The following is a 17,979-nucleotide window of genomic DNA, read 5'->3' on the forward strand; positions in this document are numbered from 1 at the left end:
GTGTTACAGCGTTGTGACGGTGTTGTGTGGAAATTGTTACATTAAAATATTGAGGTTTCACGGTGTTCTTTGTGATGGATTTATGCTGATATAGTTACTGTGTTATATCCAGTTTTTAACGCCGTTGTTTTGAGGTTGTGAAGTTGTGACGTTGTTGTTTGGAGGTTGTGTTGTGACGTTGTTGGAACAGTGTTTGATGTGGTTGTGATGCCGTTGTGCGGTGGTTGTGATGGTTTTAAGCTAACATTGTATGGTGTTGTGTGCAGGTTGTGACATCATATTGAGTTTTTAACGCCATTGTTTTGAGGTTGTGACAGTTTTGTGACGCTGTTTTTTGGAGGTTGTAGCAGTTTATTCCTGAGGGTGCGTTTTGTTTACGTTGTTGTTTGTGATGGTGTTGCGACAGCGTCGGTACGTTGTTGTTATGAGGTCATGACGCTGTTGTTTTATACGGTTTTATGCTGAGGGTGTTTGTGTGTGGGGGGTTTGGACGCTGTTGTTTACGTTGTTGTTTGGCGGTTGTTACGGTTTCACGCTGACATTGTGACGCTGTTGTTCAGCGGTTGTAGCGGTTTTATGCTAAGGGTGTGTGTTGTTTACGTTGTTGTTTGGCCGCTGTGATTGTGTTGCAACAGCGTCGGAACAATGTTGTAATGGGGCTATGACGCTGTTGTGCGGAGGTTGTAGCGGTTTTATGCTGAGGGTGTGTGTGTGTGTGTGTGTGGGGTTTAGACGCTGTTGTTTACGTTGTTGTTTGGCCGTTGTCATGGTGTTGCGACAGCGTTGGTACGTTATAAGGTTGTGACGCTGTTGTGCGGAGGTTGTGTTGGTCTCCTGATGCGATGGTGACATCATCATATCGAGTTTTTACCATTTGGTTGTTTTGACGGTGTTGTTACGGTTGTTAAACCGAGGTTGCGACGGTTTCATGCCGGTTTCGTGACGCTGTTGCGTTGCTAGCGTGACGATGTCACATTGAGGTTTTTTTTTTTTAACAGCGTCGCCAGGAGGTTGTGGCCGTCTTACGCCGTTGTGACGTTGTGACGTGACGCTGTAGTGACAGTGATGGTACGGTGTTGTAAAGATGTTGTGACGCTGTTGTGCGCAGGTTGTAGCAGATTTATGGTGAGGGTGTTTGTGGGGTTTGGACGCTGTTGTTTACGGTGTTGTTTGGTGGTTGTGACGGTGTTACGACAGCGTCGGTACGGTGTTGTTATAAGTTTGTGACGTTGTTGTTTGGCGGTTGCAACAGTGTCAGTACGGTGTTGTTATAAGGTTGTGACGCTGTTGTCTGAGGTTGTAGCGGATTTATGGTGAGGGTGTGCGTGGGGTTTGGACGCTGTTGTTTACGGTGTTGTTATAAGGTTGTGACGCTGTTGTGCGGAGGTTGTGTTGGTGTCCTGATGCGATGGTGACATCATCATATTGAGTTTTTACCATTTGGTTGTTTTGACGGTGTTGCGAAACCGAGGTTGCGACGGTTTCATGCCGGTTTCGTGACGCTGTTGCGTTGCTAGCGTGACGTTGTCACATTGAGGTTTTTTTTTTAAAAACCGTCTCACGCCGTCGTGACGTTGTTGTGACGTTGTTGTGACGTTGTTGTGACGTTGTTGTGACGTTGTTGTGACGTTGTTGTGACCGGCGTTGCCTCTCCACCTGCAGCTGGGACCATCTCCGGCGAGGAGATGGCCATCGCGGCGCGGAGCGGCGTCCGGGAACACCGAGACAGCTTCTCCTGCGACGCCTTCAACTTCAGGCTCCACCACAACGTCACCTTCTACGTCTACCTGTCCAACTTCAGCTGGCCAATCAAGATCCAGGTACTCGGGGAGGGGGCGGGGCTTACATCTTTTTTGCATTTTAAAGCGCGAAATGTCGTTTTTTTGTTTTTTTTTTTCCCTCCTCCTCTCGGTGTTTCGGGTAAATCTGCCATCAGATTTAATGATCTGTGCATTTTCCGCCGCGACGGATTACAACTGCTCGACGCTAATTATTCAAATTTACACGCCGCCGGAACGCGAGGCGGGAAATTGGAGGAGATGTTTTCAGATGAGTGTCGCGGAGGCTGATGGATGGAGAGAGAGAGAGAGAGAAGATGAAGGCCTTGTGGAGATAAATTGGAGGTTTCTGTTAAAGAAGAGGGGGATGGAGGGATGAAGAGTCTGGGCTGATGGAGAGGTGGAGCAGAGGATGGAGAGATGAACTGATGGATGGATGGATGGATGGATGGATGAGAAGATGATGGATGGATGAGAAGATGATGGATGGATGGATGGGTGGATGGATGAGAACGTGATGGATGGATGAATGGATGGATGGATGGATGGATGGATGGATGGATGGATGGATGGATGGATGAGAAGATGATGGATGGATGAGAAGATGATGGATGGATGGATGGGTGGATGGACGGATGGACAGATGGATGATTGGATGGATGGATGGATGAGAAGATGATGGACGGATGGATGGATGGATGAGAAGATGATGGATGGATGGATGGATGAGAAGATGATGGACGGATGGATGGATGGATGAGAAGATGATGGATGGATGGATGGATGAGAAGATGATGGACGGATGGACGGATGGATGAGAAGATGATGGATGGATGGATGGATGAGAAGATGATGGACGGATGGATGGATGGATGAGAAGATGATGGATGGATGGATGGATGGATGAGAAGATGATGGATGGATGGATGGACGGATGGATGGATGAGAAGATGATGAATGGATGGATGGATGAGAAGATGATGGATGGATGAGAAGATGATGGATGGATGGATGGATGGATGAGAAGATGATGGATGGATGAGAAGATGATGGATGGATGGATGGGTGGATGGACGGATGGACAGATGGATGATTGGATGGATGGATGGATGAGAAGATGATGGACGGATGGACGGATGGATGAGAAGATGATGGATGGATGGATGGATGGATGGATGAGAAGATGATGGACGGATGGATGGATGGATGAGAAGATGATGGATGGATGGATGGATGGATGAGAAGATGATGGATGGATGGATGGACGGATGGATGGATGAGAAGATGATGAATGGATGGATGGATGAGAAGATGATGGATGGATGAGAAGATGATGGATGGATGGATGGATGGATGAGAAGATGATGGATGGATGGATGGATGAGAAGATGATGGATGGATGAGAAGATGATGGATGGATGGATGGATGGATGAGAAGATGATGGATGGATGGATGGACGGATGGATGGATGAGAAGATGATGGATGGATGGATGGATGGATGAGAAGATGATGGATGGATGGATGAGAAGATGATGGATGGATGGATGGATGGATGGATGAGAAGATGATGGATGGATGGATGGATGGATGAGAAGATGATGGATGGATGGATGGATGAGAAGATGATGGATGGATGAGAAGATGATGGATGGATGGATGGATGGATGAGAAGATGATGGATGGATGGATGGACGGATGGATGGATGAGAAGATGATGGATGGATGGATGGATGGATGAGAAGATGATGGATGGATGGATGGACGGATGGATGGATGAGAAGATGATGGATGGATGGATGGATGAGAAGATGATGGATGGATGGATGAGAAGATGATGGATGGATGGATGAGAAGATGATGGATGGATGGATGAGAAGATGATGGATGGATGGATGGATGGATGGATGAGAAGATGATGGATGGATGGATGGATGAGAAGATGATGGATGGATGGATGAGAAGATGATGGATGGATGGATGAGAAGATGATGGATGGATGGATGGATGGATGAGAAGATGGTGGATGGATGGATGAGAAGATGATGGATGGATGGATGAGAAGATGATGGATGGATGGATGGATGGATGAGAAGATGATGGATGGATGGATGGATGGATGGATGAGTAGACAAGCGGACAGATGGATAGACTTGAATCCTGGTTCCAAACAGGAAGTGAAACAAATCACTTCCTGCTGAGTTAAATCACATAAAACCATAGTTCTACAAACGACTCGCTCACCCGGCAGCATCCTGCCCTCCCATTGGACGAGAGCGGAGGAGCAGAAGTCAGAGGTCACTGCATCCCACTCAGCCTTTTCTCCAGTGTGTGTGTGTGTGTTTTAACTCGTGTGTGTGTGTGTGTTAATATCAGTGTGTGTGGTCAGCTCTATGAGATATAATACATCAGCCGGGGTCATTACCCGCGTCCGAGCGCCCGCCCCCCCGTTCGCCATCGCCGCCGCCGCCATCGCCATGGGAACCCATCAAGGTCACGCGGCGGGACGCCGGGCGCTTCTCATGTTTCGCACGGCGACAAGATATCAGCCTCGCCGCGGTAATTATCGTCTCACCTTTCAACCTGCAGGATAATAATGTACCGTTAATGGGTAGTGTGTGTGTGTGTGTGTGTGTGTGTGTGTGTGTGTGTGTGTGTGTGTGATCGATGGACGAGCGAGGCTTAACGACCCCCCCCGCCCCGCCCCCCCCATCTGGCACTAATGACTGTGACTCAGCGGCGAGATTGAGATTAAGTAACCGGATTAGGGGGCGGAGCCTAACGGGCGCAGACGACTTCCTGCTGATGCAGATAAAAAAATGAAAATAAAAAAAATAAAAAAAATCGCTTTGAGGTCAACCGGGTTCTCCAGGTTCTTCGCCAAAAGAAGGCGGGGCCTCTTGTCTGTACAGAAAGTGGACTGACCAATCACAGCAGAGCGTGTTCAAGAGGGGGCGGAGCCAAGACGATCCATCTTTATATGTATAGTTTAGGATAAGACATCTCTATTTAGCTTTAGCGGCGCCGCTGTCCGGCTAATAAAGGTTGTCTGTTTGAATGCAGCTCCATCCTGATTGGCTACGACGCCGCGCTCCCCCCGCTAGCTACCCGATGCGAGCGCCAGATTAGCATAACACACGAGCGGCTGTCACGTCTCATGGAGGATGGCGCCGCTAACGCCGTCCTCGGCTATCCTAGATGAAGACGGTTCTAGATTAATGTTTTTTTTTCCTCTCCGGAGTTGATGGAGGAGCTCCATATGCGAGCGGCGCTAACAAGTGAGCGCATATGGCGAGGCTGGACCGGCTTCCGTAGAGCGGCGGGCGGAGGCAGCGCTCGCCACCTGCCTGGCGGCGGTCATTAGGTCCTCATCAATATGCAAACGAGGCGGAACCCGCCGCGTGGCGGGAGCATCCCGGGTGCCGCTTGACACGGAAAAACAGAAGAAATTACGAAAACAAATCAACGCCGTGCTAATTCTGCTTCCTGGTGCGAAGCTACGGAGGATGTTTGCCAAATGAAGTTCTGGAACGGCTCGGAGAAATCGTTTGTTTGTAGCCCCGTGGCTAACATGTTTGTTAGCTTGCTTGGTTGTGAATGCTATCTACTGTAAAGTTGTTATAGCACTACTTAAGTGCAGGCCTTGCTAGCGGCACGGCGCTATTTGCTAGTGTTGGTGTATCGTTCAGGGTGAAGTGTCCTTGCGTAAGATGCTGGACCTCGGTTAGCACCGCACAGTATCTTGGCGTGCGCGAATGCTATGTACTGTTGAGCTGTGAACGTGCTACAAATGTGCAAAACATGCTAATGGTGCAATGCTAGCTACTGGTGTTGGTTTCAGGTTCACGCCCAAGTATCCTCGAGCAAGACGCTGGACCTTGATTTGCTTCCGATGGCCCAGTTAGCGTCTTCCGCTGGATCTTGCCGCTTGCGAACGCTAGTAATGTAAAGTTGTGATAGCGCTACCTAAGTGCAGACCTTGCTAACAACGCCATGCTAGCAATGCTAGCTGTTAGTATTGGTATCAGGTTCATGCTGAAGAGTCCTTGAGTTGCTCACAATGGCCCGGTTAGCGCCTTCCACTTCATCTTGTCGCTTGCGAATGCTATCTGCTGTCAAGTGATGACAGCGCTACATCAGCGCAAACCATGCTAATGGTGCGACGCTAGCTGCTGGTGTTGCTATCAGGTTCACACCGGCTTCGAGGAGGGGAAATTCATTCCAGCTCTTCGCCCTCCCTTTCTTCCTTTCCTTCATCTATCATCTCTCTTCCCTTTGTTGTTTTTCTCCCCCCTCGTATTATTGATCGTCCGAACACTTTCTCCATTCTGGGTTTTAACAAGCGGCCTTTGGTTCGGGGAAATAAACGCCGGCCCAGCGCTGTCAGATCTTGGCGGTTTGTCCCCCGGGGGCCACCTCGGGCCCCCACTAATGACCGTTTCTGCGGAAAGACCGGAGCCGGGAGTCCTATTTACATCCCGACTCGTCTTCTACCTTCGTCTCGGGTAATTGTGGCTCAAACTTTTCAGGTTAAAAGAAGCGACGTGCCTTCCGTCGCCCCGGTCGCGCCACATTCTTCCCAGCTTTGCCCCAAACCTCGGACTCTATCCGGGCGTCCGGCCGCCTCCCGACGCCACCGTGGACTTTCTGGAAACCGTGAGACGTCGGATCCGTGAACGAATGGTTGAATCTGGTGTGATCTTGCGAGACCAGAAGCTCCACCTGAACCAGCTGTGACGCGTGAATGGATGAGTGAATAGTTGTGTGTCCCCAGATGACGCGTGAATGGATGAGTGAATGGTTGTGTGTCCCCAGATGACCTGTGAATGGATGAGTGAATGGTTGTGTGTCCCCAGATGACCTGTGAATGAATGATTGAATGGTTGTGTCCCCAGATGACGTGTGAATGAATGAATGAATGGTTGTGTGTCCCCAGATGACGCGTGAATGAATGAATGAGTGAATGGTTGTGTGTCCCCAGATGACCTGTGAATGAATGAGTGAATGGTTGTGTGTCCCCAGATGACCTGTGAATGAATGAATGAATGGTTGTGTGTCCCCAGATGACGCGTGAATGAATGAATGAATGAATGGTTGTGTGTCCCCAGATGACCTGTGAATGAATGACAGAGTGAATATCGATATCACCTTTGAATGAAGACGTGAATGGTCACATGTCTTGATATGACATGTGATGAATGAATGAATGAATGGTTGTTTTTGTGATATTTTTCTCTATATGAAATGTGAATTAATTTCCATTACAAGTGACCTGTGAATGAATAAATGAATGCATGACTATGAAGTATGAATGAATGAATGAATGAATTTCTCTATAGGACTTGTGAGTGAATAAATAAGTGAATGCTGTATGGGAATGAATGAATGAACTTTTTAATGACTTGTGAGTGAGTGAATGTCTATATGACCTGTGAATGCATAAATTCATGTCTACATGTCTATATGATGAATGAATGAATGGTTGTTTTTGTGACATTTTTAATTTCTATAACATGTGAGTGAATGAATAAATGAATGGCTGCATGAGTACATGAAGTATAAATGAATGAATGAATGCATTTCTCTGATGAAATGAGAGTGAATGAATGAATGGTTGTATCTTTCTAAATGCATTAATGACATTCCCAATAGGACTTGTGAATTAATGAATAAATGAATGCTGAATGGGAATGAATGAGTGAATGTCTGTATGACCTGTGATTGGATAAAATAATGTCTACACGTCGATATAATGAATGAATTAATGAACAGTTGTTTTTTGTGATATATTTATATGAAATGTGAATTAATATCTATAACATGTGAGTGAAAGAGTGATTGAATAAATGAATGGCTGCATGACTACATGAATGAATGAATAAATTTCTCCGTATGAAATATGAGTGAATGAATGAATGAATGAATTTCTCTATAGGACTTGTGAATGAATGAAAAAATGAATGCTGAATGGGGATGAATGAATGATTTTTTAATGACTTGTGAGTGAGTGAATGTCTATATGATGAATGAATGAATGGTTGTTTTTTTTGTGAGAATTTTCTCTCTATGAAATGTTAATTAATTTCTATATCATGTGAGCAAGAGAGTGAATGAATAAATGACACATAAATGAATGTCTGCGTGACTACATGAAATATGAATGAATGACTTTCTCTGTATGAAATATGAGTGAATGAATGAAGGGTTTCATCTTTCTATGTGACATAGATGAATGTATGAATTAATTTTTCTGTAGGACTTGTGAATGAATGAATAAATGAATGCAGTTTGGGAATAAATGAATGAATTTATTTAAATGATTCGTGAGTGATTGAATGTCTTTATGACCTGCAAATGAATAAATTAATGTCTACATCTCTATAAGATGAATGAATGAATGAATGAATGAAAGGTCATTTTTTTTGTGATATTCTTCTTTATATGAAATGTGAATTAATTTCTAAAAAATGTGAGTGACTATCGAAATGACCCGTAAATGAATAAATGAATGGCTGCATGACCATATGAAGTATGAAATTTTTGTGTATGAAATTTGAGTGAATGAATAAATTATCTTTTTTAATGACTTATGAGTGAGTGAATGTCTATATGACCCGCGAATTAAAGAAATTAACGTCTACACGTCCTTATGATGAATGAATGAATATGCGGTCAACTCAACGTGTCTTGCACTGTGCAGCATTCAAAACCCGAATGCACAACTCCTTCAACACACACACACACACACACACACACCCCAGGGACCCAAATCAGCTTTACTGCACTTTTTATTTATTTCTCCGGCTCTCAGGCCATTTCACCTGCTCCGCTGATGCTGGTAAACCTCTTAAGCCCATCTTCCCCCCCCCGACACCATCTCCGAGGAGCCGCCCAAGACAAACGGCAGGCCTTTTCCGGCTATTAGGGCCCCATTTAAGAGAATCCCCACGGCGAGGACGCCGCGAGTGTATTCTTCTGTCAAATCGCGCTGAGGCGGCCATGTTTACGTTGCGCAGCTCTTGTTATCGGTTAGCGGGTTAGCGGGATAGCGGTGGGGAAGGAGGGGGGGTCACGTGTCCGGCTCGACGACGACGAGGAAGACGTGGACGGCGTCACGGCTGACGGACGCCGGAAAATACCGCCGGGATTTAATTTTCACTCGCAAAGAATTGTATTTTTTATTAATATCTTACATTATTTTCTATATACACTGCTCAAAAAAAATAAAGGGAACACTTAAAAAACACATCCTAGATCTAAATGAATGAAATATTCTTATGAAATACTTTGTTCTTTACACAGTTGAATGTGCTGACAACAAAATCACACCAAAATGATCAATGGAAATCAATTGTATCAACCCATGGAGGTCTGGATTAGGAATCACACTCCAAATTAAAGTGTAAAAACAAACTCCAGGCTGATCCAACTTTGATGTAATGTCCTTAAAACAAGTCAAAATGAATCTGTGTTGCTTCCTGAGTGGACACTATGATTTCACACAAGTGTGATTGACTTGGAGTTACATTGTGTTGTTCAAGTGTTCCCTTTATTTTTTGGAGCAGTATATTTGCACAGGCCTTTTTGTTTTGGTCCTCCTGGCCACTAGGGGGCGCTGTTCACGGTCACAGGAAAGCTACTAGATGAAAATATCCATCACACATGGGATCGTGTTTGTCGTCATCTTGCTAGATGTTAGATGGTACTTCTCTGTTTGCAGTACTTTGAAGTACTACCCAATACTTCGGTGCGGGGTGAGTTTCTTGCAGTATCCAAGTACTTCATTTAACTAAGTTCTGCGGTTTCCCCTGTTATTTACAGTACTTCACTTACTTACCGCCACATCAGTGTTTTGCCCTCTGGCTGCAACAACAATAAAAGAGAATGGTCACGTTCGTCCCACACACACACACACACACACTCACACACACACACATGCACACACACCTTAACAAGATTCTTTACCGCACATGTAATTGATTTTCCCATTCTCTCCTTCGGGTCTCTTTGCAGCAGAATTCCCTTGTGGTTCACCGAGCACATGGGGGGGGGGGGGTTCTTTGAGGTCGCCGTGGAAACCGTCCGCAGATGCGGGACCGCCACCGCCGCCGCCGCCGCCACCCCGCGGCGTCTTCAATCAGCAGCGCCAAACAAAGTCCTAAATATTTAGGCAAATCTGGGTTCTAATAATAAATCCTAAGTTCCCGTGACGACCGGTGGGATGGCGGCGGGGGCGGTTGAGGAGGCGGGGCTATCGAACCAGGTCGACGCTGATTGGTTTCAAACCAAGGGGGAGGACCTTTGATTCATCGGACGGCGGCTAGCTTTGATTAGCATTCTAGCTTCACAGCCAGAAGGTCCTCGGTTGGATTTCCACAGGAGGCCTTTCCGTGTCTTGGTGGGGTTCCTCAAGGTTCTGCAGGTTCCTCCCACAGTCCAAACACAAAGCAAGAAGTTCATGGAGACCCTACATTATCCAGATGAGTGTAAGAGAGGATGAAGACTTGTATGTCCTTATATGGCAAGGGAATGAGGGAGCGAAACTTGTATGCCTTTGTATGACGTGCGAATGACTGAGTGAATGGTTGTGTGTCTCCATTTGTGATCGACTGGTAGATAATAAATGAATAAACGAATACACACACACACACACACACACACACACACACACACAGACACGCACACACACACCTGTCGTAGCTCAGCCATAGAAAGCTAATCTCTTTAAAAGACCATTTCCTTCCCGCACCGTCTGACATTTGCTTTCATCCGCTCTTAAATCGGAGATAATTTCAGGTTTGCACACGTGCACACGCGCAGACATGCGTGCGCGTGTGTGTGTGTGTGTGTGTGTGTGTATGTGTGTGTGTGTGAAATCTGTCATCCGCGATGTGTTAATGAACATCGGTGTATCTGGATGAGTTAGCATGCAGCTGACGTTGCTTGTGTGTGTAGCCTTGAACCCTGTGTGTGCGTGTGTGTGTTTGTGTGTGTGTGTGTGTGTGTGTGTGTGTGTGTGTGTGTTTTGACTCACGTCACACGCCGCTAACCCATCATGTCTTACACCAGCACGCCACTAGGGCTTAATGTGAAGGAAGTTGGGCAAATTTAGCTTCCGGTATCGACTCGGGGGAGGTGTGAGTCACTGTGTGTCAGGTGTGTGTGTGAGGGGTGAACGTCGAGTGTGTGTGTGTGTGTGTGTGTGTGTGTGTGTTGGGGGGGGATGAATGTGCACTTGGAAGGTTTTAGCGTCGACCTAGCATCCGGCGTGTTCAGCAAAACGGAGCACACGCATCCAGAAATATGTCTCGGCAGCTAATCTTATAGAAGCCTATAAACAATATGGTGTGTGTGTGTGTGTGTGTGTGTGTGTGTGTGTGTGTGTGTGAGAGAGTGAGAGAGAGACTGCAGCGGGCAAGATATGGAATATGCACGGACGCTTTTTGCAGGAACAGAATTAGACGCCTTACGTAACGGCTCTGAATCGTGGCCGGAGGTGAGCCTCCGATGTCGCATCACTTCCTGTTTCTGTTTTTGTTTTTGTTTTTTTGTTTCCTGTCGGGTTTTTCAAACTGCAAAAGTACAGATACGTGACACGCCGTATAAGTTATATAAAGATATTATGGCGTCCCGGCACAGGACAGCATTGGCCCGCACTTCTGCATTAGCCCCGCCCATTTTGGGATCCCTGCTTTTGATTGGCTCGCCGGGATGTCGCTGTTGGGAGCTTTATTTTTATTCTCAATTTATGTTTATGTATATATTTGTTTATGTTTGTATTTATACAAATATTGATAAATATAAGAATTTTTTTATCTTCAGTGAAATAAAAAAAAACACAAGACTTTTGTTATGGAGATTTAATATTTCATTATATTTGTGTTATTTTTTAAGAGCATTTGTTGATTCATTTTTGCAAATGATTATAAAAAACAAAAAAAACACAAAAAAAAAAATGTCCATCATTATTATTATTATTAGTTGTAGAACGAGAAGTAGTACCGCCAATATCTTGAGTTCTCTCCAAAAAAGAATAATATTAGTATTATTTTTTTATTATTATGATTAATTCATATCTCCTACTAATATGTGTATGTATATATTTGTACAAATAATAATTTCCTTCTTCAGTATAGCTTATTAAAATATGTAATGTACAGCTTACATATTCTTTTTACTGTTGTTGCTATTTTGACATATTGTATATTATATATATATTTGTATATTTAGGTATTTCTGCAAATAATGACTATATTTTTTTTTTCATCTCCAATATAATATATTTCTATACTGTGTTATGTATATATTTCATTGATTATTATTATTATGGTTTATTCATATCTTTATTAACTTGTGTATTCAATATATATAGTAATTGTTATGCAAATAATAAGTATATATTTCTTTCTATCTTCAATATAATTGATTCAAATATAGTTTTGAACAGATTCCATATAATTATTTTTATCGTTGCTTTTATTTATGCAAATATTATTCCTTGTATATTTAGGTATTACAGCAAATAATGATAACTGTATTATTATTATTATTATTATTATTATTATTATTATTATTATCATCACTGTTCTTCCACTTGGCATTATTATTGGTTATTCATATCATCATCGTATCATATCATTATTCATACATTCTTATTAATATGTGTATGTATATTTTTTTGCAATTAATTAGTATTAGTATATATTTCTTTCCATCTTCAATATCATTTATTTGCATTTGTAGTTGTAAATTTACAGCCTTAATATTATTATTATTATTGTTATATTTTTTTATTATGTGTAGATTATTCATTTGTATATTTAGGTATTTCTGCAAATAATTACTATGAATACGTTTTCATCTTCTATATAAAAAAATACATATATATTATTATTTTTTTTGTTATTTTTTTTGTCGTTATTATTATTGTTAGATTGCTATTATTGCTATTGTTGTTATTGTTTTTACCATTATTATTATTTTTAATGTCATTATTGTTATTATTACTATTATTATTGACACAAACGATGACAAAGTTCTTCTTCTTCTTCTTCTTCTTCTTCCCTGGACAGATCGCGTTCTCTCAGCACAACAGCATCATGGACCTGGTCCAGTTCTTCGTCACCTTCTTCAGGTAGGCGGCGTCGTGAACCCCCAGGCGTTCTCCTTCCTGGCTCCTCTCCGGGTTCTCAAACATAGCGATTAGCCCTTGTTGCTAACACTTAGAAGGTTTCCGGTTCTAACGCAGTGGGTTCTCAGTGTACGGGTTCTCCTACGTTTGTCCTACTACGGTTTCAAACTTAGCGGTTAGCATGCTTTACAGCCAGTTTCAGGCTAGGATACCTCAACCTGTGATTGGAACTGTCAAAAAAACATCTGTTAGCTATTTATTGATTGACGGCTATCGGATTGGAGGCTCAGCCAATTGAATCGCAGCATCTTTCGTTGCTGTTCGGCGTCACCTTTGACCTTTGCAAGCGCAGGTAGCCGTATTTGTTTGCATTGTGCTAACGTGGAGTAAATATACATACCCACTGCGGTTAGCCCTTTTTGCTAACATTAAGAGGGTTTCGGGTTCTCAGTGTACGGGTTCTCCTACGTTTGTCCTACGGTTTCAAACTTAGCGGTTAGCATGCTTTACAGCCAGTTTCAGGCTCGGATACCTCAACCTGTGATTGGCAGACTTCCAGTTTAAGCCCCGCCCCTCAAGGCTATGCTAGCTGTGATTGGCTCTGGCCTCCTGTCAGACCCCTGTGAGACAACGAATGTCAGTCCCTGCTGGAACTGTCAAAAAAACATCTGTTAGCTATTTATTGATTGACGGCTATCGGATTGGAGGCTCAGCCAATCGAATCGCAGCATCTTTCGTTGCTGTTCGGCATCACCTTTGACCTTTGAGAGCGCAGGTAGCCGTATTTGTTTGTATTGTGCTAACGTGCGCTCTAAAACCCCCTTAATCACCCCGGGGGCTAAACACTGGCTAGCATGCGCTCAGAAATCAGGCCACGTCCGTCCAACGCAATCCGGCCAATCAGCTTGTTTACACCAGGGAGAGGCTGCTTCTGATTAGCGATCCACTCGAGTCCTAACGGGATTCTTTTTTATTTGGATGCAAGAAGTCGACTTGCGATGAACCCGTTGTTCTGTTTGCTTATCCGTCTTCCCACGTTAGCTAGCCTGATTAGACCCGGATGGGTCCCGGCCTGGGGGGTCCGGGTGGTTTCTCTCTCCCACGATCTCCAGTTCCTTCGCTAGCCGCCGCTAGTGGACCCTACTTTCTGTGGGCGTTTCCTTGTGTGACTTACCTTAACTCACCCCGCCTTAGCTTAGCCTATCCTAGCTTGACTTACTGGGTATGATCCTAAGGTACCTTAGCTTGTTGTTTCCTCCTTTATCATAGCTTTACTTACTGTCTTTATCATACTTTAGCATCCTTGAGCATACCGCAACCTGCCATTGCATAGCTTCTTGTATCTTAGCTTACTTTTCCTTAACATACAGTATCTCAACTGACCTCAGCTTATTGTGTTGTACCTCGGTCATAGCATATTTAGCCCTGCCTGATGTTCCCTTATTATCATATAACTTCCCTTATTTAGCTTAGCATATCCTAAGATACCACGCCTTCTTGTGGTGCACCTGACTCATACCTTATCGGAACTTTACCTTATCGAACTTTAACTCATCCCATCTTGACATATCTTAGCTTATCTTCCATAACATAGCTGAGCTAGCATATCTTATCTTATTAGCTCATCAACTTCTCTAAGTACACTTCAACTAGCCATTGCTTAACTTTTCATATATTATCTTTACTAGCCGCCCGTCCCTTACCGGGCCTCTCTCTTCGTTGTATGCTAGCACCTTCCATTTAGTTCAACCCTTGTTGTTGTATGCTAGCGGCTTCCACTTAGCCTCCAGGTATCCCTTGTCATTGTATGCTAGCGCATTCCGGCTAGCAACCCATCCCCAACTGGGCCTCTTTAAGCGTCGTTAGCTCAGGTTTGTCGCAGTGACCCAAGCAAACCGGCACACTTACAGGCTAACATGAGCACACACACACACACACACACCCTCACACACACACACACACACACTCGGTAATCCATCGACCCGAGCCAGATTAAGCCAGTTAGTATTTCCAAATGTGAATTTGGATAAGTGTTTGGGAGATTTCCCGGCTTCGCTCCCTGGATGCCGTCCCGCTCCGAGCCCCAGCTGTTAGCTTGAGCGCCGCGCCGCCGACAAACTAGCCAATCGGAGAAGGGGGGCCGGTGTTGGCGTTGGCGCCCGCGGCCCGACGAACAGGAAGTGGATCTAATGAGAGGGACATTCTGGCGAAGGAAGTCTGGAATGAAGTCCGTTGTCTCCGGGCAACAACCTGCCACTCCAGTGTGTGTGTGTGTGTGTGTGTGTGTGTGTGTGTGTGTGTGTGTGTGTGTGTGCGCGTGCGCAGGCCGGCCCGCAGACATCAGCGACCTTTCGGCGGGCGTACAGCGCTGATGTCATCACTCGGAGATGGCGTCGACTTTTTGCCTCGGGGCTCGGTATTGTTTGCTGTGTGTGTGTGTGTGTGTGTGTGTGTGTGTTACATGCTCATCCTCACCAGAGTCTCTGAGAAGGTTCCGGGCTCCACGTTTTCTTCCCAACCGTCTGTTTTCCCTCACCGTCCCTGTTATGTAACGTAGGATCCTATTGGATGAGAGTCAGATGGACGAGCCAGGCGACCAATCAGAGAGCAGATCACTACCCACCCTTATTACTTTACCTTACTTTACCAAGCCTTAACCAGCAGGATCATACCTTAACTTTTCCCAGCATCACACACAACAATGTCTTATCTCATCATCATCCCTGACATTATCAAATATCCTTAACTTATTTTATTCAAAACCATATCTTGCCTTATCTTAGCAAAATAATCATACCTTATCTTAACAAACCATCAAACCGTACCTTATCAAACATCATATCTTATCAAACCATCATATATTAGCTTATCAAACACCTTACAAACCATTATATCCTCCCTTATCTTATCCAGTATCACGCCTTACCTTAACTTTTCAGAACTTCATATCTTAACTTGTAACCTAACCAGTAAACCTAATCGTATCCTGTCCAAAATTATATCTTATCTTATCTTATCTTATCTTATCTTATCTTATCTTATCAAACCACCTTTTCTTTTCCTTTTCTTAAATCCAACCTGAACCATATCTCATTGTACATTGACTTACTTACTTTAGAAACCCTTAATATAAGATACCTGCACTATATCTAACTTAACCTGACTCACCTGATCTTAACCCTCTGTATAAGATAAGATAAGATAAGATAAGATAAAATAAGATAAGATAAGAAAAGATAAGATAAGAAAAGATAAGATAAGATAAGATAAGATAAGATAAGATAAGATTAGATAAGATAAGATAAGATAGTCCTTTATTCGTCCTAAAGTGGGTAAAGCTGCTGCAACAGGTATCCAAATAAGAGGCAGCATCTTGGAAATGTCTCACCATTCTGCACCTTACTGTAATCCCTTGCCTTAGCATATGTTAGCATACCTTTTCTACCTTTGCTCTACTTTACCTTAGCTTAGCATATGTAGTTTTACAACTCATTGCATCTCATCATACTTAAATCACTTCCTCCAGCAGCCATCTTTAGTCATCTATGAGCATACAAGTACTGCTCCGGCAGGGTGGGGAAGTACTCAAGGCGCGTATAAAAACACGTACGTTTATAGATTCCGATCTTTTTTTTTTTTTTTTCCGAAGCGCCTGCGATTGACTTCGTAGAATCTTAATTCCATCATCATCGGCATCTTTATACGTCAACGTTGTAAACAGGGAAAGGGAAGAGCGCCGCATCCGTTCTTTGCTCTTCCTGTAACTTCTCAGGGCGCAAACATAAATTGCAGGTTGTTTTGCTTGAATCAGGTGAATCCTTTGCCTTAGCATATGTTAGCATACCTTTTCTAACTTTGCTCTACTTCCCCTTAGCTTAGCATATGTAGCCTTACAACTCGTTGCATCTCATCATACTCAAATCACTTCCTCCAGCAGCCATCTTTAGTCATCTATGAGCATACAAGTACTGCCCCGGCAGGGTGGGGAAGTACTCAAGGCGCGTATAAAAACACGTACGTTTATCGATTCCGATCTTTACTGTTTTTTTTTCCGAAGCGCCCGCGATTGACTTCTTAGAATCTTAATTCCATCATCATCGGCATCTTTATACGTCAACGTTGTAAACAGGGAAAGGGAAGAGCGCCGCATCCGCTCTTTGCTCTTCCTGTAACTTCTCAGGGCGCAAACATAAATTGCAGGTTGTTTTGCTTGGCGCAGGTGAACCCCGTGTGTGTGTGTAGATATGTGTGTGTGTATGTGTGTGTGTGTGTGTGTATGTGTGTGTGTGTTTGCATGGAATCCGCATTACGTAGGTGTGTGATCCTCTTGGCTCTGCCGAGCCGATGAGGTCGGGAGCCAAACTGCCTGAGTCATGACTCCGCGCGCGCGTGTGTGTGTGTGTGTGTGTGTGTGTGTGTGTGTGTGTGTTTCTTATCCCATCGGCAGGCACTGCGGTGATATGATGCAGCCTGGCACGCCGCCGCCGCCGGGACTATCCGTCGTTGCCCGAACATACTCTCACTTGCCAATTTATTAGGTACACCTTGATGCAACGTGAACCTGGGCTGACAGTCGAGGGACGACACACACACACACACACACACACACACACACACACACACACCTTTCGTGCGCCTCCAGGTGTTTCACCGTGAAGTTCAGCGGCGCCAAAAATGAGCCTCTGCTGGAATAAACCCCCCCCTTGAAAGGTCTTGGGAATCTAATCCCAGGCAGACGTGCGTTGCTGCTAATCTGCAGCCCTCTGGGATTAGCAGCCAGATTAGATTCACCCGTTCGCGCCTCCTTTTGCAAACCTCTGTAATATGATATAAGAATGAATGACAGGCTGTGTGTTTTCATCCCTCCATCTTCTGCTCTGTGAATGAATGAATGATAAATAATCCCGAACTAGCGGCGAAATTAAGATTATCTATCTTTTTTCATGCTTTTACAAGTCAAAACACACACACACACGTGTTTACTGGCCATCGTGGATGTGTATGTACGTTATAAATCACAAAAACGCATATTCCGATCGTTGATGACCTCACTTCCTGTCTCCCTCCGCCG

At 44.3% G+C, this 17,979-nt stretch overlaps 1 protein-coding gene across 3 annotated transcripts in view; it reads left to right on the forward strand.

The window, feature by feature from the left end:
- Nucleotides 1–17,979, forward strand: part of atrnl1a (attractin-like 1a) — a 195,818-nt gene that overhangs the window by 92,951 nt on the left and 84,888 nt on the right. For all 3 annotated transcript variants that reach the window (XM_086175220.1, XM_086175235.1, XM_086175227.1), the window contains 2 exons: nt 1,663–1,820; nt 12,850–12,911. In XM_086175220.1, coding sequence (XP_086031346.1) covers nt 1,663–1,820; nt 12,850–12,911 — 220 coding nt within the window. The remainder of the gene's footprint in view (nt 1–1,662; nt 1,821–12,849; nt 12,912–17,979) is intronic.

The sequence above is a fragment of the Fistularia commersonii genome, chromosome 2 (genome assembly GCF_037954325.1).
Source record: "Fistularia commersonii isolate RoL2024-O1a breed Wild chromosome 2, RoL_Fcom_v1.0, whole genome shotgun sequence".
In the NCBI taxonomy this organism is placed as follows: Eukaryota; Metazoa; Chordata; class Actinopteri; order Syngnathiformes; family Fistulariidae; genus Fistularia; species Fistularia commersonii.